Raw genomic sequence first — 25332 nt, forward strand, 5'->3', positions numbered from 1 at the left:
ACGTGGCGATTCTGGAAGACAGTACAGTGAAGTAGAATGATGACCATCATTTACCATTAAGCTCGAGTGTATATTGCGCCCTGGATGGATGATTGTTTGTAATTGTGTGTGGGTGTGTGTTTGGCGATGTTACTATTATTGCCGTTGTTGTCCTCGGCTCAGACCCACTTGGCTTAACTGAGCTTCCGGTAGGTGTCGGATGCGTTGACGATGGACAGCGTACTGAAGAAGAGAAACGACGATTGATGGATATTTCAGTCGAGAAGCTTTACCTAGGAATATTGAAGAAGTCGCAAATGTTCCTTTACATAAACTAGTTTCAAGTTTAAATATAAATCTCCATAGGAAAATTTAAAACCATTAAACGTAACAGTTGTGATTTTAAGTACAATTTTATTGAGTGACTTTACTATGAACTTACTACCAAGTATTTCCAATTATACGTAAGATTTATTTGAACTTTGTGACAGATTTATATTGTCTATCAATAATATCATCGGTAGAAGTTCTATTGACAACTAGAAGCGATAAACATAGCTCTAATAAAACTAACCAACGAACACAAGTTTTGTATAAGGTGGCTAGTCTCTACGGTCATGATACCTGGACCATGCTCGTGAAGGATCTGCGGGTACAAGCAGGACGGTATTTGGCGGTGTGCAGGAGGCCGGGATGTTAATGTTTCTGGGAATTTCAAGGGCGTTCCAAAGGATTTCGGAAGCCTCCAAGGTGTTCTATGGGAGTTCAAGGGTAGTTCAGTGAATTTAAGAAGCGCTACAAATTCTCTTGAAACCAGCAGAAACGTCTAGAATGGTCTTGAAATCCCGCTGGAACATTCATGAAACATCTTTGAAGGCTTCCGTATCAGGTATCAGTAGGTCGGCTCTAGAGGCACGTTCTCCTCCATTTGGGAAATTTGTGCCATCGCCATGAACACGAGCCTATTCATCATTTACCTGACGGAAAAGGGAAGGAAAAAGGATAGGAGATGGGAAAGGACAGGTAAGGGAATAGGATCGTCATACTCGCAAAAGCGTACCACAATGGGTTCACATAGCGTCCTGAAAAGGACACTGTAATAACGCATAAGCGTGCCACAATGGGTTCGAACAGCGCCCTGAGAAGGGCACTGTGATAATGCATAAAGCGTAAAGAGAGCCTATAGCTCTTTACCACAGCGGGTCAAGAACAACAGAACGTCCTGAAGATTCAGGTTTCTGAAGTCAGTTTCACTTAATAAGTGTTTCCCGAGTACTCGGAAACGCAATTGCGCAAAAGCTGGACAGTTACATATTAAATGATACGAAGTTCCATAATCGGATTCACAGCTATCACATGCAAATGAATCAGCTTGCTGAATATTCGCCATGTGATAACTGAGTCGGCAGTGGCCAGTCAATGCTTTGACCAGCATGCTGCAATTCTGCTTTGACAGATTTGTTAGATACTTTGCCACCCCTAGAGATGGCTCAGTACAATACAATTTTGTTTGACGACATGACTCCAAACTATTCCAGTATTGTTTGTGCTGAGTGGCAGCCCAGGTGTCAATCTGAAGCTTCACCCAACACTTGGATACCGGAATAGCTGGCTCAGGGCCAATGAAGTCATGTGATGCTCCAGTGCGAGCTAACTCATCAGCCAATTCATTTCCAGCGATGGAAGAATGGCCAGGTACCCATACAAGGTGAACAGCGTTTGCTGAATTCAGCTCCTCAATTTGAGTTCGACAAGCGATAACTATCTTCGACCTGGAGTTGGCCGAAGCAAGTGCTTTAATAGCAGCCTGGCTATCTGAACAGAAGTATATTACTTTGCCCATTACGTGCTGCTGAAGTGCTGATTGCACTCCGCACATAAGAGCAAAGATTTCGGCCTGAAAAACGGTGCAGTGTCTGCCAAGTGAATAAGACTGATACAGCCTTAGTTCACGAGAATAAACACCAGCACCTGCTCGACCTTCTAGAAGGGAGCCATCAGTGTAACATACGATGCCGTCTGAAATACTTCTCTCCAGATAACCAGATGTCCACTCTTCCCGGGAAGGGAATTTCGTGGAAAATGTCCTATATGGAAAATTACAAGCAATTGTAAGATCACTTGGAGCAAGGACAACTTTGTCCCAATTCACCAAAAGTGGAAACAACGAGGTGTGTGTTGAACTGCGGTTCACAGGAGTTTCCTCTAGTAAACCGAGTACCCATAGACGGTAAGTGCAAGAAAGTGCTTCTTGTTTGAGATGAATGTGTAGTGGGACAACGTCAAAGAGAACTTCGAGCGCTGCCGTGGGAGTTGAAGAGAACGCTCCAGACATCGCCATTAAGCACATCCTTTGGAGATGGCCTAACTTTGATTGGACCGTTCTCACTTCGCCCTTTTGCCACCACACAAGACATCCATAGGCCAATATTGGCCGAACAACAGTTGTGTAGATCCATTTGATATACTTGGGTTTTAGACCCCAAGTTGTACCAAAGGTTCGCCGGCATTGCCCGAAGGCCATACAAGCTTTCTTGATTCTGAACTCAACATGAGGTGTCCAGGAAAGCTTGGAATCAAGAATGACTCCAACGTACTTTACCTGTTCAGTCACATTGATTTCAGAATCAAAGAGACGTAAAGTTCGAACACCATTACGGTTTCGCTTTTCCGTGAAAAGAATCGATACCGATCTGGCTTTATTGTTGATGTTCTTTTTTGTGCTGTGATTGTTAAGAGTTTAATCTTGCCTAGTTTGGGTAGTGGCTACGGTTAGGATAGCTCAGATCAATCTTCAGCACAAAAGAACAGCAACGATCAATCTTTGTAGACTTATGCAAAATGGTACAGCCCAAGTGGCGTTAGTCCAAGAACCTTACTTTCGTAAGGGGAATTTCTATTTAGGAAACCTTGTGAATCCGGTGTTTGCTACTTTCAGTAAAAATGAAATGGCAAACTCACGTGTCATGCCTTGAGCATGTGTGCTTGTCAACAACGCAATCGTTGCTACACTCATCTCTGAACTAACTACCAGAGATGTATGTGCTATCACAATAGATGTATCTGTTGGAAACCTCAACAGGAAATACGTTTATTGTTCGGTTTATTTACCGCATGATGAACCATCCCCTACGGATGCTTTCAAACAAGTCATTGCATACTGCACTTCAAAAGGCCTTCCGCTAATTGTTGGTAGTGATGCTAATGCTCACCATATAATCTGGGGCAGCTCAGACATCAATTTGAGAGGCTCCAGTTTGATGGAATACTTAAGTAGTACAGATCTTGGATTACTTAACATAGGCAACCGCCCAACCTTCATGGTATCTGGTAGAGAGGAAGTGTTAGACATAACGCTTTGCTCTAGCAGAATTAGTCATGAGCTGACCAATTGGCATGTGTCAGATGAAGAATCTTTATCTGACCATCGTTACATCTTGTTTGAACATGTGAATGTTACTTCGCAAACTTTGCGTTTCAGGAATCCCCGGTCAACCAACTGGGATCTCTTTACCGATTTGGTTGCGGCCAAATTTCATGGATACTCACCATCAATTGACACTCCAAGTGATTTAGATGATGCCGTTGATACTACAACGGCCTTCATCATGGAAGCTTTTGAAGAAGCATGCCCTCTGCGGTCTGTGAAGACCACAAGAGGAACCCCTTGGTGGAACTCCGATCTGGCGAAGCTCAGGAAACAATGTAGAAAGAGTTGGAACAGACGACGTTCGGCTGGATCGGAGGCTTTCAGGTCGGCTCGCAAGGCCTACCAGAAAGCTCTTCGGTCTGCTGAACGATCCGGCTGGAAAAACCTTTGTACAAATGTTTCCAGTCTGAGTGAAGCCAGTCGATTGAACAAAATCCTTGCAAAATCTAAGGATTTTCAAGTGAACGAACTTCGTTTGCCAAATGGTGATTTCACTTCCTCTGATGAGGAAGTTTTAGAATGTTTATTCAGTACACACTTCCCCGGATGTGTGGATATTACATCTTCGGATGAACCTGATGTCTTTTCTTGTAGTTATGATTCTTTAGCTTCGGCTCGGAGTATCATAACTTTAGAATCGATTGAATGGGCACTTAATAGCTTTGCTCCTTTCAAATCTCCTGGGGCAGATGGGATTTATCCTATTTTGCTTCAGAAGGGATTTGATCATTTCAAACATGTTTTGAAACAACTACTTGTTTGCAGTTTTGCTACAGGGTATGTTCCCAAATCCTGGCGGGATATTACTGTGAAGTTTATTCCGAAAGTGGGTCGTGCGTCGTATGAAGAAGCAAAGAGCTTCAGACCTATCAGTTTGACCTCTTTTCTTCTGAAATGCTTAGAACGCATAGTCGATCATCACATCCGTGATGTTCATCTGGCCAATGTGCCTCTTCATGTGAACCAACATGCTTACCAATCTGGAAAGTCCACTGTCACTCTTTTACACAAAGTTGTTTACGATATCGAGAAGGCATTCGCTCAAAAGCAATCCTGCTTGGGTGTTTTCTTAGATATCGAGGGTGCCTTTGACAACGTGCCTTTCGATGCCATATTGGAAGCCGCACGGGGTCATGGTATATCTCCAATGATTTCCAATTGGATTCACCAAATGCTCAAAAACCGACATCTTTTCTCGACATTGCGTCAAGCGGCGATTAGGAAATTGAGTGTTTGTGGATGCCCCCAAGGGGGAGTCTTATCACCACTTTTATGGAATCTCGTAGCAGATACGCTATTGAGGCAACTCAATAATAGCGGTTTTCCTACTTATGGTTTTGCCGACGACTACCTAACATTGTTAGTCGGTATGTGCATCAGCACTCTTTTCGACCTGATGCAAAACGCTCTTCAGGTAGTTGAGGGTTGGTGTCGCCAATATGGCCTTTCGGTAAATCCGAGCAAAACATCTATTGTTCTTTTCACGGAAAAGCGAAACCGTAATGGTGTTCGAACTTTACGTCTCTTTGATTCTGAAATCAATGTGACTGAACAGGTAAAGTACGTTGGAGTAATTCTTGATTCCAAGCTTTCCTGGACACCTCATGTTGAGTTCAGAATCAAGAAAGCTTGTATGGCCTTCGGGCAATGCCGGCGAACCTTTGGTACAACTTGGGGTCTAAAACCCAAGTATATCAAATGGATCTACACAACTGTTGTTCGGCCAATATTGGCCTATGGATGTCTTGTGTGGTGGCAAAAGGGCGAAGTGAGAACGATCCAATCAAAGTTAGGCCATCTCCAAAGGATGTGCTTAATGGCGATGTCTGGAGCGTTCTCTTCAACTCCCACGGCAGCGCTCGAAGTTCTCTTTGACGTTGCCCCACTACACATTCATCTCAAACAAGAAGCACTTTCTTGCACTTACCGCCTATGGGTACTCGGTTTACTAGAGGAAACTCCTGTGAACCGCAGTTCAACACACACCTCGTTGTTTCCACTTTTGGTGAATTGGGACAAAGTTGTCCTTGCTCCAAGTGATCTTACAATTGCTTGTAATTTTCCATATAGGACATTTTCCACGAAATTCCCTTCCCGGGAAGAGTGGACATCTGGTTATCTGGAGAGAAGTATTTCAGACGGCATCGTATGCTACACTGATGGCTCCCTTCTCGAAGGTCGAGCAGGTGCTGGTGTTTATTCTCGTGAGCTAAGGCTGTATCAGTCTTATTCACTTGGCAGACACTGCACCGTTTTTCAGACCGAAATATTTGCTCTTATGTGCGGAGTGCAATCAGCACTTCAGCAGCACGTAATGGGCAAAGTAATATACTTCTGTTCAGATAGCCAGGCGGCTATTAAAGCACTTGCTTCGGCCAACTCCAGGTCGAAGATAGTTATCGCTTGTCGAACTCAAATTGAGGAGCTGAATTCAGCAAACGCTGTTCACCTTGTATGGGTACCTGGCCATTCTTCCATCGCTGGAAATGAATTGGCTGATGAGTTAGCTCGCACTGGAGCATCACATGACTTCATTGGCCCTGAGCCAGCTATTCCGGTATCCAAGTGTTGGGTGAAGCTTCAGATTGACACCTGGGCTGCCACTCAGCACAAACAATACTGGAATAGTTTGGAGTCATGTCGTCAAACAAAATTGTATTGTACTGAGCCATCTCTAGGGGTGGCAAAGTATCTAACAATGCTGGTCAAAGCATTGACTGGCCACTGCCGACTCAGTTATCACATGGCGAATATTCAGCAAGCTGATTCATTTGCATGTGATAGCTGTGAATCCGATTATGGAACTTCGTATCATTTAATATGTAACTGTCCAGTTTTTGCGCAATTGCGTTTCCGAGTGCTCGGGAAACACTTATTAAGTGAAACTGACTTCAGAAACCTGAATCTTCAGGACGTTCTGTTGTTCTTGACCCGCTGTGGTAAAGAGCTATAGGCTCTCTTTACGCTTTATGCATTCTCACAGTGCCCTTCTCAGGGCGCTGTTCGAACCCATTGTGGCACGCTTATGCGTTATTACAGTGTCCTTTTCAGGACGCTATGTGAACCCATTGTGGTACGCTTTTGCGAGTATGACGATCCTATTCCCTTACCTGTCCTTTCCCATGTCCTATCCTTTTTCCTTCCCTTCTCCGTCAGGTAAATGATGAATAGGCTCGTGTTCATGGCGATGGCACAAATTTCCCGAATGGAGGAGAACGTGCTTCTAGAGCCGACCTACTGATACCTGATACCTGATAGTACAATGAATTTGAGGAGGATTTGCTGTGGATAATGCAACTTTAACTCGATTTTTTACTTTTCATTTTATTTTACCTTTTATTGTATTAGCATTAACTATAATTCATTTATTATTTTTACATCAAACTGGGTCTAATAATCCATTAGGATTAAATTCTAATGTTGATAAAATTCCTTTTCATCCTTATTTTATTTATAAAGATATTATTGGATTTATTATTTTTATATGAATTTTAATAGGATTTATTTGAAAATTTAATTATTTATTAATAGACCCAGAAAACTTCATTCCTGCTAATCCCTTAGTTACTCCTGTTCATATTCAACCTGAATGATATTTTTTATTTGCATATGCAATTTTACGATCAATTCCTAATAAATTAGGAGGAGTAATTGCATTAGTTTTATCAATTGCAATTTTAATAATCTTTCCATTTACTCATATTAGTAAATTCCGAGGATTCCAATTTTATCCATTAAATCAAATTTTATTTTGAAATATAGTAATTATTGCCTCTCTTTTAACATGAATTGGAGCTCGACCTGTAGAAGATCCTTATGTATTAACAGGACAAATTTTAACAATTTTATACTTTTCTTATTTTATTATTAATCCAATTTTATCTAAATATTGAGATAAATTATTAAATTAAATTAATAAGCTTTTATAGCATATGTCTTGAAAACATTAGAAAGAAGTAAATCCTTCTATTAATTTATTTAATACTAAAAATTATTCATTAAAATAATAAAGACAAAATAAAAATTTTTAAACCAATAAAAAAAAAATAAATAATTTAAAGATATAGGTAAAAATCTCTTTCAAGCTAAATATATTAATTTATCATAACGAAACCGAGGCAAAGTCCCTCGTACTCAAATAAATAAAAAAGAAATTATAGTTAATTTTAAAAAAAATACAATTCTATAAATATCTCTACCTAAAAAAATTACTCTAAATAATATTCTTATAAATAAAATTCTTGAATATTCTGCTAAAAAAATTAAAGCAAATCCCCCTCTTCTATATTCTACATTAAATCCAGAAACTAATTCAGATTCTCCTTCAGCAAAATCAAAAGGAGTCCGATTAGTCTCAGCTAAACATGAAGCAAATCAAACTAATCTTAAAGGAAAACAAAAAATAATAAACCATATAAATTTTTGATATAAATAAAAATTTAAAAAATTATAATTCCCAATTAAAAAAATAAATCTTAATAAAATTAATGCTAAACTTACTTCATAAGAAATAGTTTGAGCTACTGCTTGTAAACCCCCTAATAAAGCATAATTTGAATTTGAAGATCATCCAGCAACTATTACAGTATAAACTCCTAAACTTGTAATACATAAAAAAAATAAAACACCTAAATTAAAAGAATATAATTTAATTAAATTAGGTATTCTCATTCAAATTAATAATGATAAAAATAAAGAAAAAATAGGAGAAAAATAATAAAAAATATAATTTGACAATAAAGGATAAGTTTGTTCCTTAGTAAATAACTTCACAGCATCACTAAAAGGCTGCAATAACCCTATAAAGCCTACTTCATTAGGCCCCTTACGAATTTGAATATATCCTAAAACCTTACGTTCTAATAAAGTCAAAAAAGCTACTCCTACTATTACACAAACTACTAATAATAAACTTCCAATTAATGATAATAAATAATCTATAAAAAACAATACTATTTATAATTAATTAAATTATATAAATAAATTCTAAATTTACTGCACTAATCTGCCAAAATAGTTTTATTAAATATTAATATAATTCATAAATTTAAAATTTATATTTTTTATATTAGGTCCTTTCGTACTATAATATAATAATTTATTAAAGATAGAAACCAACCTGGCTTACGCCGGTTTGAACTCAGATCATGTAAGAATTCAAAGGTCGAACCCAAACTTTAAACTTCTACACCTAAAAATAATTCTTAATCCAACATCGAGGTCGCAATCTTTTTTGTCGATAAGAACTCTAAAAAAAAATTACGCTGTTATCCCTAAGGTAACTTAATTTTTTAATCAATAAAATTGGATCAAATATACATATATTAATGTAAACAAATAATAAAAGTTAATTAAATTTTAATACCACCCCAGTAAATTTTTTTATTAAACTATAAATTTAATTATTCTTTTTAACTTATAATTAACAAAAATAAAGATCTATAGGGTCTTCTCGTCTTTTAATTATATTTTAACTTTTTAATTAAAAAATAAAATTCTATAAAAATTTAAAAAAGACAGTATATATCTCATTCAACCATTCATACAAGCCTTCAATTAAAAGACTACTGATTATGCTACCTTCGCACAGTCAAAATACTGCGGCCCTTTAATATCTATCAGTGGGCAGGTTAGACTTTAAATTAAATACAAAAAGACATGTTTTTGATAAACAGGTGAATATATAATTTGCCGAATTCCTTATTTAAACCTCTCAATTTAAATAATTTATATAAATTAAATATACTAATTTTATCATAATTTATAAATCATTAATATTAAAATTTATATTTTAATAAATAATTTAATTTTATAATAAATAATAAAAAATTTAAAATAAATTATAACAAATTTATTAATGATAACTATTTTTAAGCTTACATTTATTAAATACTTTTTTAAAATTTAAAAATTTATTTTAAAGCCAATCCCTTAAAATATTAATTTTATAAATTAAAAATATTAAATAAATAATACTTTTAATTTATAAATCTAAATTAAATTTATTTCTTAAAAAACTAGATATATTTTAAAACGATTAACATTTCATTTCTAATTATATATTAAAAATAATTATTCCACAATAACTTTTATATATAATTAAATCTTTAAAATTCGAGAAAAATTACTATAATAATTAATTAATTAATAAACCCTGATACACAAGGTACAATAAATTAAATTTTCTTTTAAAATAAAAATTTTTCAAACTATTTCAATCTTCTTTTACAATACAAATAAACTATTATTAAAATTATTGTTTCTTTAAAAAATACTAAAACTATATTGAATTAAAATTATTTTTATTAAATATAATACTTAAATAAATAAAATTAATAAATAAAATTTAATCAATTTAAATTGATTTGCACAAATTTCTTTTCAATGTAAATGAAATACTTTACTAATTAAGCTTTAAATTGTCTTTCTAGATACACTTTCCAGTACATCTACTATGTTACAACTTATCTTATTTTAAAAATAAGAACGATGGGCGATATGTACATGTTTTAGAGCTAAAATCATATAAATAATCTCTTTTATATTACTATTAAATCCACCTTCAAATCTTTATTTCAAAAAATTATCCATTTAAATAAAATTATTGTAATCCATTTCTACTTAAATATAAACTGCACCTTGACCTGACATTTTATTAAATTAAATTTTTAGAAAATTTTTATCTTATAACATATTCTGATGACGGCGATATACAAATTAAACAAATTTAAGTAAGGTTCAATGTGAATTATCAATTACAGAACAGATTCCTCTAAATAGACTAAAACACCGCCAAATTTTTTAAATTTTAAGAATATAACTAATACTACTTTAGCATTTAAATATTTATTTTTAATAATAGGGTATCTAATCCTAGTTTATTATAAAAAGTTTATAGCTTAAATTATTTTTAATAATAATAAATAAATAAATTTAAAAATTTCACCTAATAAATTTAAATTTATATTATAAATCTAATCATTTAACTAATACTAAAAATTTATATTTGTATTATTTGTATAACCGCGGTAGCTGGCACAAATTTTACCAATACTATATATTATTACTAATACAAAATTTCTTTTTTAATTAATAATCATTACTGCGACTAAATATTTATAAATTTAATTTTTTAAAAATTAATTTAATTCATACAAAAATTTACATGTAAAATAAAATAATAACAAAAATATTAACTAAAATAAAATAATAATTTTATAAATTAAAATAATAATTTAAAATTTTATAATATATTAATAAATATTATTATATTTTATAAAATATACACATATTATTAAATCAATTATAAATAATTTAATAATAATTATAATTAGTTCATTCCTTCCTAGGAGTACCAAAATTATTAAAATAACCCCTTAATTTATTTTAATATTTTAATACTTTAATAGTTTATTTATATATAAATAATTATTTTATAATATATTAATAAATATTATTATATTTTATAAAATATACACATATTATTAAATCAATTATAAATAATTTAATAATAATTATAATTAGTTCATTCCTTCCTAGGAGTATCAAAATTATTAAAATAACCCCTTAATTTATTTTAATATTTTAATACTTTAATAGTTTATTTATATATAAATAATTATTTTATAATATATTAATAAATATTATTATATTTTATAAAATATACACATATTATTAAATCAATTATAAATAATTTAATAATAATTATAATTAGTTCATTCCTTCCTAGGAGTATCAAAATTATTAAAATAACCCCTTAATTTATTTTAATATTTTAATACTTTAATAGTTTATTTATATATAAATAATTATTTTATAATATATTAATAAATATTATTATATTTTATAAAATATACACATATTATTAAATCAATTATAAATAATTTAATAATAATTATAATTAGTTCATTCCTTCCTAGGAGTATCAAAATTATTAAAATAACCCCTTAATTTATTTTAATATTTTAATACTTTAATAATTTATTTATATATAAATAATTATTTTATAATATATTAATAAATATTATTATATTTTATAAAATATACACATATTATTAAATCAATTATAAATAATTTAATAATAATTATAATTAGTTCATTCCTTCCTAGGAGTATCAAAATAATTAAAATAACCCCTTAATTTATTTTAATATTTTAATACTTTAATAGTTTATTTATATAAAAATAATTATTTTATAATCTATATATATATAAAAATGAGTTTCAAATCCCTTTGAGGCAACAAAACTCACAAACGGCTGAACCGATTAGAATGGCTCCTGCACGGTTCCATTCGTTTTCATGGTGGCTATGTTTATATGTACAAAAAGTTACGAAAAATCAAAATTGAAAAAGAACTGATTTTCTATGAGCTGGGAAGGAATTCAACGCGACCGAAATGAAATCAATCTAGAGTGCGGTGCTATTTTGAGCACAACAGTTGTCAAACCACCACAAGACGGCAAGACAAAGTTTGCCGGGACAGCTAGTATATTAATAAATATTATTATATTTTATAAAATATACACATATTATTAAATCAATTATAAATAATTTAATAATAATTATAATTAGTTCATTCCTTCCTAGGAGTATCAAAATTATTAAAATAACCCCTTAATTTATTTTAATATTTTAATACTTTAATAGTTTATTTATATATAAATAATTATTTTATAATATATTAATAAATATTATTATATTTTATAAAATATACACATATTATTAAATCAATTATAAATAATTTAATAATAATTATAATTAGTTCAATCCCAAATAAATAATTTATTTATATTATATTAATTATTTTATATTTTGTTAATTTATTTTTAATTAAATAATTTAATTTTACTTCTTATTATTTTTTTTTTATATATAAAATTTTAAATTAAATAAGTTTATTTAATTAATTTATTTATATACATATAAATAATTTATATTTAATATATATATATATATATATATAGATATTTATATGTATATAAATAATTTATTAATAAATATTATTTATATATATATATATATATATATATATATATATATATATATATATATATATATATATATATATATATATATATATATATATATATATATATATATATATATATATATATATATATATATATATATATATATATATATATATATATATATATATATATATATATATATATATATATATATATATATATATATATATATATATATATATATATATATATATATATATATATATATATATATATATATATATATAAATAATATTTATTAATAAATTATTTATTTTAATATATTATATATATATATAATAAATTTATTATATATATATATATATATATTATATTTAATTAATTATAGTCATAATTAATTAATAATTTATATAAATCTATTCTATATTATTATAAATTTATTATATATTAAATTATTTTTTTTTTCTTCATTTAGGACCCATAGGCTTATAAATACTTCACTGTTATTTATGTTTAACCATAATTATGTTTGATTTTGATATATTATATATATTTAATATAAATATTTAATTATTAATATAAATATATATATTATTAAATATATTATATTTATATAAATAATATATATATATATTTAATTATAATATAAATATTTATATTATATTTATATAAATATTTAATTATAATATAAATATTTATATTATATTTATATAAATATTTAATTATAATATAAATATTTATATTATATTTATATAAATATTTAATTTTAATATAAATATTTATATTAAAAAAATAATATAATAAATAAAAAAATTGAGTGATTTTATTAAATTAGTTCCATTTTTTTGTTTTGTACTTATAATAATAAAAAAAAAATTAATGAATTGCCTGATAAAAAGGATTACCTTGATAGGGTAAATTATAAAGATTTAATACTTTATTCATTATTTATATTTAATAGAATTAAACTATTTCTAAAAGTTTCAAAAACTTTTGTGCATCATACACTAAAATATAAAAAGATAAGCTAATTAAGCTATTGGGTTCATACCCCACTTATAAAGGTAATAATCCTTTTCTTTTTAATTAAAAAAATTTCCAATAACATTTTTTTTATTATATTAATTTCTGGGTCTTTAATTACTATTTCAGCTAACTCTTGACTAGGGGCATGAATAGGATTAGAAATTAATTTACTTTCATTTATTCCCTTAATAAATGAAAGTAAAAAAAATCTAATAACTTCAGAAAGTAGATTAAAATACTTTTTAGTTCAAGCCTTTGCTTCTTCAATTTTATTATTTGCTATTATTTTAATAATAATATTTTTTAATAGAAATTGAATAATAAATAATAATTTTAATAATTTATTAATTTTATCAACATTATTATTAAAAAGAGGAGCAGCCCCCTTTCATTTTTGATTTCCTGGAGTAATAGAAGGGTTATCTTGAATTAATGGATTAATCCTAATAACTTGACAAAAAATTGCCCCATTAATATTAATTTCCTATAATTTAAATTATAATTTTTTTTATTTACTATTTTATTTTCTATAATTATTGGAGCATTTGGGGGATTAAATCAAACTTCCTTACGTAAATTAATAGCTTTTTCTTCTATTAATCATTTAGGATGAATGCTTTTAGCTATAATAAATAATGAATTATTATGAATAACATATTTTATTTTATATTCAATTTTATCAATTTCAATTATTTTAATATTTAATAATTTTAAATTATTTCATTTTAATCAAATTTTTAATTTATCTATAATAAATCCTTACATAAAATTTTTTATATTTTTAAATTTATTATCATTAGGAGGATTACCCCCCTTTTTAGGATTTTTACCTAAATGATTAGTTATTCAAAATTTAGTAGAAATAAATCAAATGTTTATTTTATTTATTGCTGTTTGTTTAACATTAGTAACTCTTTATTATTATTTACGAATATCTTATAGTATTTATATATTAAATTATAATAAAAATTCTTGATTATTAATTAATCAACATAATAATAATAATTTAACATTAATTTTAACTATGAATTTTATCTCTATTATAGGATTATTAATAATTTCATTAATTTTTATAATTTTATAATAAGAATTTAAGTTAAGTAAACTAATAGCCTTCAAAGCTGAAAATATTTGTATTAATCTTTTAATTCTTAAACTTTAATAATTAAAAAATTATTCCTTTAGAATTGCAGTCTAATATCATTATTGAATATAAAGTTTGATTAAAAAGAATATTTCTTATACATAAATTTACAATTTATTGCCTAAACTTCAGCCATTTAATCGCGACAATGGTTATTTTCAACAAATCATAAAGATATTGGAACCTTATACTTTATTTTTGGTATTTGATCCGGAATAGTTGGAACTTCACTAAGAGTTTTAATTCGTACTGAACTTAGACATCCCGGCATATTTATTGGGAATGATCAAATTTATAATGTAATTGTTACTGCTCATGCTTTTATTATAATTTTTTTTATAGTAATACCTATCATAATTGGAGGATTTGGAAACTGACTAGTACCCTTAATACTAGGAGCCCCTGATATAGCTTTCCCTCGAATAAATAATATAAGTTTTTGAATATTACCCCCCTCTTTAACACTGCTGCTTTCTAGTTCTATAGTAGAAAACGGAGCTGGAACAGGGTGAACGGTTTATCCTCCTCTTTCTTCTGGAACAGCTCATGCTGGAGCTTCAGTTGATTTAGCAATTTTTTCTTTACATTTAGCAGGAATCTCATCTATTTTAGGAGCAGTAAATTTTATTACAACTGTAATTAATATACGATCAGCTGGTATTACTCTTGATCGTCTACCTTTATTTGTATGATCAGTAGTAATTACAGCTATTTTATTACTTCTTTCCCTACCCGTATTAGCCGGAGCTATTACTATATTATTAACAGATCGAAATTTAAATACATCTTTTTTTGATCCAATTGGAGGGGGAGATCCTATTTTATATCAACATTTATTTTGATTTTTTGGTCATCCAGAAGTTTATATTTTAATTCTACCAGGATTTGGAATAATTTCTCATATTATTACACAAGAAAGAGGAAAAAAGGAAACTTTTGGTACTTTAGGAATAATTTATGCTATATTAACAATTGGCTTATTAGGATTTATTGTATGATATTTACAGTTGGTATAGATGTTGATACTCGAGCTTATTTCACATCTGCAACTATAATTATTGCGGTACCTACAGGAATTAAAATTTTTAGTTGATTAGCTACTCTTCATGGGACACAATTAACATATAGTCCTGCACTTTTATGATCTTTAGGATTTGTTTTTTTATTTACAGTTGGAGGATTAACCGGAGTAATTTTAGCTAATTCATCAATTGATATTGTACTTCACGATACATATTATGTAGTAGCCCATTTTCATTATGTATTATCTATAGGAGCAGTATTTGCTATTATAGCAGGATTTATTCATTGATACCCATTATTAACAGGAATAATTATAAATCCTTCATGATTAAAAGCTCAATTTACAATAATATTTATCGGAGTTAATTTAACTTTTTTTCCCCAACATTTTTTAGGATTAGCGGGAATACCTCGACGTTACTCTGATTTTCCAGATAGTTATTTAACTTGAAATATTATTTCTTCTTTAGGAAGAATAATTTCTTTATTTGCTATTATTTTCTTTTTATTTATTATCTGAGAAAGAATAATTACACAACGAACTCCTTCTTTCCCCATACAATTATCTTCATCTATTGAATGATATCATACTTTACCTCCTGCAGAACATACTTATTCAGAATTACCTCTTCTTTCTTCTAATTTCTAATATGGCAGATTAGTGCAATGAATTTAAGCTTCATATATAAAGATTATTATCTTTTATTAGAAAATGGCAACATGAATAAATCTAGGACTTCAAAATAGTACTTCTCCTTTAATAGAACAATTAAATTTTTTTCATGATCATACTTTATTAATTTTAATTATAATTACTATTATAATTGCATATATTATGTTTATATTATTTTTTAATAAATTTACAAATCGATATTTACTTCACGGACAAACAATTGAAATTATTTGAACTATTCTTCCTGCAATTATTTTAATATTTATTGCCTTTCCTTCTTTACGACTTTTATACTTAATAGATGAAATTAATTCTCCTTTAATTACTTTAAAAGTTATTGGCCATCAATGATATTGAAGTTATGAATATTCTAATTTTTTAAATTTAGAATTTGATTCTTACATAATCCCAACTAATGAATTAGATATTAATGGATTTCGTTTATTAGATGTTGATAATCGAGTTATTCTTCCAATAAATAACCAAATTCGTATTTTAGTAACTGCTACTGATGTAATTCATTCTTGAACAGTTCCTTCTATAGGAATAAAAATTGATGCTACTCCCGGACGTTTAAATCAAACTAATTTTTTAATAAATCAACCTGGATTATTTTATGGACAATGCTCAGAAATTTGTGGAGCAAATCATAGTTTCATACCAATTGTTATTGAGAGAATCCCAATAAATTATTTTATTAAATGAATTTCTTCTCAAATAAATTCATTAGATGACTGAAAGCAAGTAATGATCTCTTAAATCATAATATAGTAAATTAGCACTTACTTCTAATGAAATTTAATTTAAAAAAAAAAAATTAGTTTAATCAAAAACCTTAGCATGTCAAACTAAAAAAATTAGATCATCTAATATTTTTTAATTCCTCAAATAGCCCCAATTAGTTGATTAGCTTTATTTTTTATTTTTTCAATTACATTAGTAATTTTTAATATAAAAAATTACTTTTGTTTTTTTTATAATTCAAATGAATCTTCCCAAAATTTAAATATTAAACAATATAAATTAAATTGAAAATGATAACAAACTTATTTTCTGTATTTGATCCTTCAACTACTATTTTCAATATATCATTAAATTGATTTAGAACTTTTATTGGTCTTTTAATTATTCCATCAACATTCTGATTAATACCTAATCGATTCCAAATTATTTGAAATAATATTTTATTAACTCTTCATAAAGAATTTAAAACTCTTTTAGGACCAAATGGACATAATGGAAGAACTTTAATATTTGTATCTTTATTTTCTTTAATTATATTTAATAATTTTTTAGGGTTATTCCCATACATTTTTACTAGTACAAGTCATTTAACTTTAACTCTAACATTAGCTTTTCCTTTATGATTAAGCTTTATACTTTATGGTTGAATTTGCCACACTCAACATATATTTGCCCACCTAGTCCCTCAAGGTACTCCTCCTGTACTAATACCTTTTATAGTTTGTATTGAAACAATTAGAAATGTAATTCGTCCTGGAACTTTAGCTGTACGGCTTACAGCTAATATAATTGCAGGGCATCTTTTAATAACTCTTTTAGGAAATACCGGCCCTATATCAACATCTTAAATTATTTTATCTATAATTTTAATTACTCAAATTGCTTTATTAGTACTTGAATCAGCTGTAGCTATTATTCAATCTTATGTATTTGCTGTTTTAAGAACTCTTTATTCAAGTGAAGTAAATTAATTTATGTCAACACATGCAAATCACCCTTTTCATTTAGTAGATTATAGTCCCTGACCATTAACAGGAGCTATTGGAGCTATAACAACAGTTACTGGACTTGTTCAATGATTTCATCAATATAATAATTCTTTATTTCTATTAGGAAATATTATTACTATACTTACAATATATCAATGATGACGAGATATTTCTCGAGAAGGAACATTTCAAGGTCTTCATACTATCCCTGTAACATTAGGATTACGGTGGGGAATAATTTTATTTATTATTTCAGAAGTATTTTTTTTTATTTCGTTTTTTTGAGCTTTTTTTCATAGTAGTTTATCCCCAACTATTGAATTAGGAATAATTTGACCTCCTATTGGAATTATTCCTTTTAATCCCTTCCAAATTCCTTTACTTAATACAGCTATTCTCTTAGCATCAGGAGTTACTGTTACATGAGCTCATCATAGATTAATAGAAAATAATCATACTCAAACTATTCAAAGTTTATTTTTTACCGTTATTTTAGGAATTTATTTTTGAATTCTTCAAGCTTATGAATATATCGAAGCACCTTTTACAATTGCAGATAATGTATATGGATCTACATTTTTTGTTGCTACAGGATTTCATGGACTTCATGTATTAATTGGAACATCATTTATATTAATTTGTTTATTTCGACATTTGAATTATCACTTTTCCAGAAAACATCATTTTGGATTTGAAGCAGCAGCTTGATATTGACATTTTGTTGATGTAGTTTGATTATTTTTATATATTTCTATTTATTGATGAGGTAATTAATTTATATAGTATATAATTGTATATGTGACTTCCAATCACAAGGACTAAATAATTTTAGTATAAATAATTATAATATTAATATTTATAAGAATAATTATTTTTATTATTACTATTATTGTAATAATACTCGCAACAATTCTATCAAAAAAAACTATTATAGATCGAGAAAAATCTTCCCCCTTTGAATGTGGATTTGATCCGATAAATTACTCTCGTTTACCTTTTTCATTACGATTTTTTTTAATTGCTATTATTTTTTTAATTTTTGATGTAGAAATTGCTTTAATTTTACCAATAATTTTAATTATTAAATCATCAAATTTAATTAATTGATCAATTACTAGTCTATTTTTTATTTTTATTTTATTAATTGGGTTATATCATGAATGAAATCAAGGAGCATTAGAATGAAATAATTAAATATGAAGCGATTTATTGCAATTAGTTTCGACCTAATCTTAGGTGAAATTCACCCATATTTTAGGGTAATAGTTAATTATAACATTTAATTTGCATTTAAAAAGTATTGAATTTAATTCAATTTACCTTAATTAATTGAAACCAAAAAGAGGTATATCACTGTTAATGATATAATTGAATAATTATTATTCCAATTAAGAAATATAAATGGAATTAAACCATTAAAGAAAAAAGTTAGCAGCTTTTCCTTGATCAACATATTTCTTCACCTAAATATTAATATTTATATAGTTTAAATAAAACATTACATTTTCACTGTAAAAATAAAAATTTATTTTTTATAAATATTTAAAAATTAAAATAATTTCCCCAACATCTTCAATGTTATGCTCTAATTATAAGCTATTAAAATTTATTAATTAATTTAAAAATATTATTATTACTACTAAAATAATTACTAATAATATATATCTTAATAAATAAATTTTTAAATTATTATTTTGAAACTCTTGCACATATAATGAATAATTTTTTAATTGATTATACAATATTTGACCCCCAAAATATTCTCTTCATCCTTGATCAAATCTCTTAAATGAATATATTCCTAAAATTAATGGTCATTTAATTACCCCAATAGTAGAAATTAGAGGTATAAATCATATTCTACCAGAAAAATAACTAAATTTATAATATTTTATTGACTTATTAAAAAAAATAAATTAATATTTCTAATTAAATATCCTCTTAATCCCCCTATAAAACATACTATTAACGTTAATATTTTCATATAAAAAGGTAAACAAATTATATTGGGATTAAAAAATATTAACCAATTTAATATTCTTCCACCAATAATAGCTATAAATATCAAAAAAAAAATTCTAAAAGATATCACCCAACCTGGCTTTAGGACATTTGGTCGAATGACATTTGGTCGAATGACGTTTGGTCGAATGACATTTGGTCGAAAGTACGTTTGGTCGAAAGGACATTTGGTCGAATGGACATTTGGTCGAAACCCTTTTTTTAAAAAAAAAAAAAAAAGACGCAGCATATGACATTTAGTCGAATGGACATCTGGTCGAAAGGCACTAACCGATGAAAAGAGATTTAAGTGCAAAATATATTATAGATTTCGGTATCTGAACTCATTTGTTACTGAGCTTATTTGGTTGAAAGTGTGTTTGGTCGAATGAACGTTAAGTCGTATAGCAATTTCATCGTGTTAAATAATACCAAACATGAAAAAGCAAATATTTCATTCAAGGGTGTTTATTATTATGATAACTTGTTCCGCAATGTAGTTGTCGTTGGCATTGATGAAATGTTGATTTTCCATCGAAGATTTCTCCTTATTTTTAATCTTGGCTCTTCTTTCAAGTTTCATCATTTCATTGCGTTTTTGTGTAGCACATACTGGCTTTTCCATCAAAGGTTTCTCCTTCTTTTCAACATATGCTGTTCTTTTAAGTTTGTTATTTATGCTGACAGTGGACATTATGGTTGTGATTTTTTTATCGATGATTTTTCCTTCTTTTGAACATAGGCTATTCTTTCAAGTTTCGTATTTGTATTATGTTTGAATATTATAGCTGCTGTCTTTTTTTTCTCATGTATTTTTCCTTCTTTGAAACATAGGCTATTCTTTCAAGTTTATTAACCCTCCTAGGATGTTAGGTTTTTCGCACCACGATGGCGTAATGCACGTTCAGAGTGCTTGTCATATTGACACCAACATCGTTTTCCTGTACCAACTGCTGAATGTTTCAGAAGAAATTTTTGCTTAGCTTATGTAGCTGTTCTTCATTAGCTGATGCCTTTTTTTTAGATATTTTTCCTTCTTTCAAACATGGCTCGTCTTTCATGTTTACTAATTTCATTGCATTTTCATGTACCACCTGCTTATTTTTTTATCAGTGGTTTTTTCACGTTTCCACCATGTTCACATGTTGAAGCTGCAGATTTTTCATCTGATATTTTTCCTTCTTTTAAACATAGGCTGTTCTTTAATTTAGTAATTCAATTCACTTGAACTGAGCACGAGTCGAAAATAATATAAATGCTTTCAGTGTTTTGATTGAAACGCAATAGTCATTTAAACTGCTCAAGAACGCCCGTTCAGATACCGATTCAGCTCCGAACTCATATGTGCTTACTTTATCGATACGTTATGCGAATAAACTGGTCCGGTCACACGGAGTTTCAGAAAATCCGTAAATATGAATATACATTGTGAGGTTGAGGAGTAAGAAAGTGTTATTGATTGCCATGACTTTTTGAGATTTTTTTTTTCTGGAACAGCCAGCTAATAGACTGATGACAAGACTGATTGGACAAGACTTTTGGTTTATGATCTTTGATGGTTATTATAGCTGACATGCCGAACATGTTCCTGAAAATCTGGATTTTCCGAAAGGCGCTGTCCATAAACTACGTAGACTTTTTTTCGGCCATCTCAGACCCCCCCTTCCCCCTCGTAGACTTTTGTTCATACAAAATTTTCGAAATTTGTATGGAGCGTAGACTTTGGCCAGACCCCCCCGTCCCCCCTAAGAGTCTACGTAGTTTATGGACAGGCCCAAAACCACGGTAATCAATCCGGTTCACTCGGAAATGCTCCCAATGAAAGATAAGTTTCTGAATCGAATCTCAAAATTATTCAAATATTTGAATAAATGGCGGATATATTACCATTTCTGTTTTGAGGATACCAGGGTATCATGCGGGCATTGTGTGAATATGGTTATGTAGAGCTCGCTGGCGTTCCATCTGTAGAATTTTCAAATATTTCTGATCGCAGCGTGCCGAGTTTAAACTTGAACACGTTTAAATGCGTCACTATTTTCATGTTATCCTCTTATGGTAGTATCAATCTGCAAGCAAGTATCATCACTCGGGTATCGCTAGGCTAGGTGTGTGTTTGAACATTCTGTTGCTGTTAAATCAATCTGTTTTATCTTGTTTTGCTTTTTCTGGTAGTTGAAGGTTTTAAGCAGGCTTCCTTACCGGGGCTGCTCTGCCTACATGGCGCTCAAGGGGTTACTACCTTGGCTATGCACCTCCCTATTGAGTATTCGAAACGCAGCTCCTCAAGCTGAAGTCGGAAAGACAACAGTACGCGGACTGCACTACCTGCTAAGCACGTAACTCTTATCTAGCGGTTTTTGTCATCGACTGATCTAGTGTCTTTTCATCAGTTCGACCAGATGTCCATTCGACGAATTGTCCGTTCGACTAAATGTCATATGTTTCCTACTCCCTAATATGGGTTTCGACCAAATGTCCATTCGACCAAATGTCCGTTCGACCAAATGTACTTTCGGCCAAATGTCATTCGACCAAACGTCATTCGACCAAATGTCTTTCGACGAAATGTCATAGATCCCCCAACCTTTATCATTTAATATATTTAAAGAAGTTATATTAAAATCCCCAGTTATTGAATAATAAACTAATCGAAAAGAATAACATACTGTTAACCCAGTAGAAAAAAAAAAGAAAAAAAGAAAAAAAATTTATATAAGATAACATTACTGTTTCTAAAATTAAATCCTTAGAATAAAATCCCGCTAAAAAAGGTATACCACATAAAGCTAAATTTGCAACATTAAAACATCTACAAGTTAAAGGTATTCTTATTCTTAAATTTCCTATAAAACGAATATCTTGGGCATTTTTTGTATTGTGAATAATTACCCCAGCACATATAAATAATAATGCCTTAAATAAAGCATGTGTTAATAAATGAAAAAAAGCTAACTTATAAAATCCTATTGATAAAATTCTTATTATTAAACCTAATTGACTTAATGTAGATAAAGCAATAATCTTTTTTTAATCAAATTCAAAATTAGCCCCTAATCCTGCTATAAATATAGTTATTCCAGATATTAATAATAAAAATTGACCTAATGTTGAATTTTCTAATAAAATATTAAATCGAATTAATAAATAAACTCCCGCAGTTACTAAAGTAGAAGAATGAACTAAAGCAGAAACAGGAGTAGGAGCAGCTATAGCTGCAGGCAATCAAGAAGAAAAAGGAATTTGGGCTCTTTTAGTTATAGCAGCTAATATAACTAACCCCCCAATAATTATTATTTCAAAATTATTTTCTATTATATCTAAATAAAAAATATAATTTCAACTTCCATAATTTAATATCCAAGCAATAGCTAACAATAAAGCCACATCACCAATTCGATTAGAAAGAGCAGTCAACATACCTGCATTATAAGACTTAATATTTTGAAAATAAATAACTAAACAGTAAGAAACTAATCCTAATCCATCTCAACCTAATAAAATTCTAATTAAATTAGGACTAATAATTAATATTATTATTGATATTACAAATATTAATATTAATAAAATAAATCGATTAATATTAAAATCTTCAGCTATATATTGATTACTATAAAAAATTACTAAAGAAGAAATTAATAAAACAAAAGATATAAATATTAATCTTATTCAATCAAATAAAAAAGTTATTACAATAGATATTGAATGTAAAGAAACAACTTCTCATTCAATAAAATATACTAAATCTATTAACATAAATTTTAATCTCAAAATAAATAAAATAAGTCTAATAGAAATTAAAATATAAAATCTATTTTTACAATAATTAACTAGATAATTCACGATCTAAAATGAATAACATCATATCATTGACACCACAAATCAATATTTTTTTAAAACTATTTAAATTATTAAATTCATAATATACAAAGACATCTTTTTATAATTAATAAATTTAATGGTAATCAATGTAATATTAATAATAAAAATTCTCGACTTCTTCCTGAAGAAAAAAAGTATCTTCCTGAATAAATTTTCCCATGTTGTCTATATGCAAATAAAAATAATGTATAAGCTGCTCTAAAAAAAGATAATAAAGATAGACTAATTATTGTTAATCAAGATCAACTAATAATTCAATTTAATAAAGAAATTTCTCCTAATAAATTTAAAGTCGGAGGAGCAGCTATATTTCCAGAACATAATAAAAATCATCATAGCCGGGGCCCGTGGCGTAGTTGGTCACACGTTCGCTTCATATGCGGATGGTCATGGGTTTGATTCCCAGCCCCGGCACTTGCAATTTTTCGTCAGTTGCTTTTCCTACGAGAGCAACTGAAACTGACCCTCTTCTGAGCCCCATGGCTCAAACGAACCCGGATACCTGGACATCGGCGAACTGCTACTCATAATGGACCCCCAATCGGACTGGAAAGGAACAACGGCCATCCATCATCATCCTTGTGCTCATCATTCTACTAGGTATAAAGTAGAAAAAGTGAAAGCAGCAGAAAGGCAACCAGTTCGATAAAGTAAAATAGGATCTAGGCGCTGTACAAAATGTAAGTGCAGCTGTCAATGGAAATTGCTCACGTAGTGCCCAAGTGGACAATAGAGCTGTGAATTAGGTTAAGTGAATAAAGAATAAAAAAAAAAAAAAAAATCATCATAATGATAAACTTGGTATAAAATTTAATATCCCTTTATTAATTAATAAACTTCGTCTACTCATTCGTTCATAGGCAATATTAGCTAAACAAAATAACCCTGAAGAACATAATCCATGAGCAATTATTAAAGTATAAGAACCATTTAATCCTCAATAAGTTATTGTTATTAATCCTCTTAATACAATTCCTATATGAGCTACAGAAGAATAAGCAATTAAAGATTTTAAATCTATTTGTCATAAACAAATTAAACTTACTAAAACTCCTCCAACTAATCTAATTCTAACTCAAATAAAATTAAATTTTGTCCCCAAAATTTGTATAATTGAAAATACCCGTAATAAACCATATCCCCCCAATTTTAATAAAACTCCAGCTAAAATTATAGAACCTGAAACAGGTGCTTCAACATGAGCTTTAGGTAATCATAAATGAACTAAAAATATTGGTATTTTTACTAAAAAAGCAACCACTATACACAAATATAAAAAATCTAAATTATATAAATTTTTATAACTTAATATAATAAAATTTATTGTATAAGTATCATTTTTAATATAAAAAATTCCAATTAATAAAGGTAATAAAGCTAATAATGTATAAAATAATAAATAAACACCTGCTTGTAATCGCTCTGGTTGATAACCTCATCCTAAAATTAAAAATAATGTAGGAATTAAA

The 25332-nt window shown here is 28.7% G+C and overlaps 3 protein-coding genes and 3 pseudogenes across 5 annotated transcripts in view; 5 read left to right on the plus strand and 1 right to left on the minus strand.

Annotated features, from left to right (window-relative positions):
* The window catches only part of LOC109410943 (V-set and immunoglobulin domain-containing protein 1), a 162377-nt gene that overhangs the window by 13713 nt on the left and 123332 nt on the right, over window positions 1–25332 (plus strand). The window lies entirely within an intron of this gene.
* Window positions 611–9976, plus strand: LOC134284213 (cytochrome b-like; annotated as a pseudogene). The gene is made up of 2 exons (XR_009995701.1): window positions 611–674; window positions 6668–9976. The product of XR_009995701.1 is annotated as a cytochrome b-like (transcript).
* On the plus strand, window positions 9899–14492 carry LOC115258844 (NADH-ubiquinone oxidoreductase chain 2-like; annotated as a pseudogene).
* Window positions 14698–16971, plus strand: LOC134291090 (cytochrome c oxidase subunit 1-like; annotated as a pseudogene). Its single transcript, XR_009998906.1, has one exon. The product of XR_009998906.1 is annotated as a cytochrome c oxidase subunit 1-like (transcript).
* LOC134291091 (cytochrome c oxidase subunit 2-like) lies at window positions 15300–16971 on the plus strand. Its single transcript, XM_062858377.1, is given in 1 exon segment — window positions 15300–16971. A coding segment is annotated over 1 exon segment (543 nt). The 5' UTR covers window positions 15300–16409; the 3' UTR covers window positions 16953–16971.
* On the minus strand, window positions 19586–23843 carry LOC134284215 (NADH-ubiquinone oxidoreductase chain 5-like). The gene is given in 3 exon segments (XM_062842840.1): window positions 19586–20077; window positions 22569–23469; window positions 23825–23843. Coding segments are annotated over 2 exon segments (888 nt in total). The 3' UTR covers window positions 19586–20077; window positions 22569–22600.

This window comes from Aedes albopictus, chromosome 3, assembly GCF_035046485.1.
Source record: "Aedes albopictus strain Foshan chromosome 3, AalbF5, whole genome shotgun sequence".
In the NCBI taxonomy this organism is placed as follows: domain Eukaryota; kingdom Metazoa; phylum Arthropoda; class Insecta; order Diptera; family Culicidae; genus Aedes; species Aedes albopictus.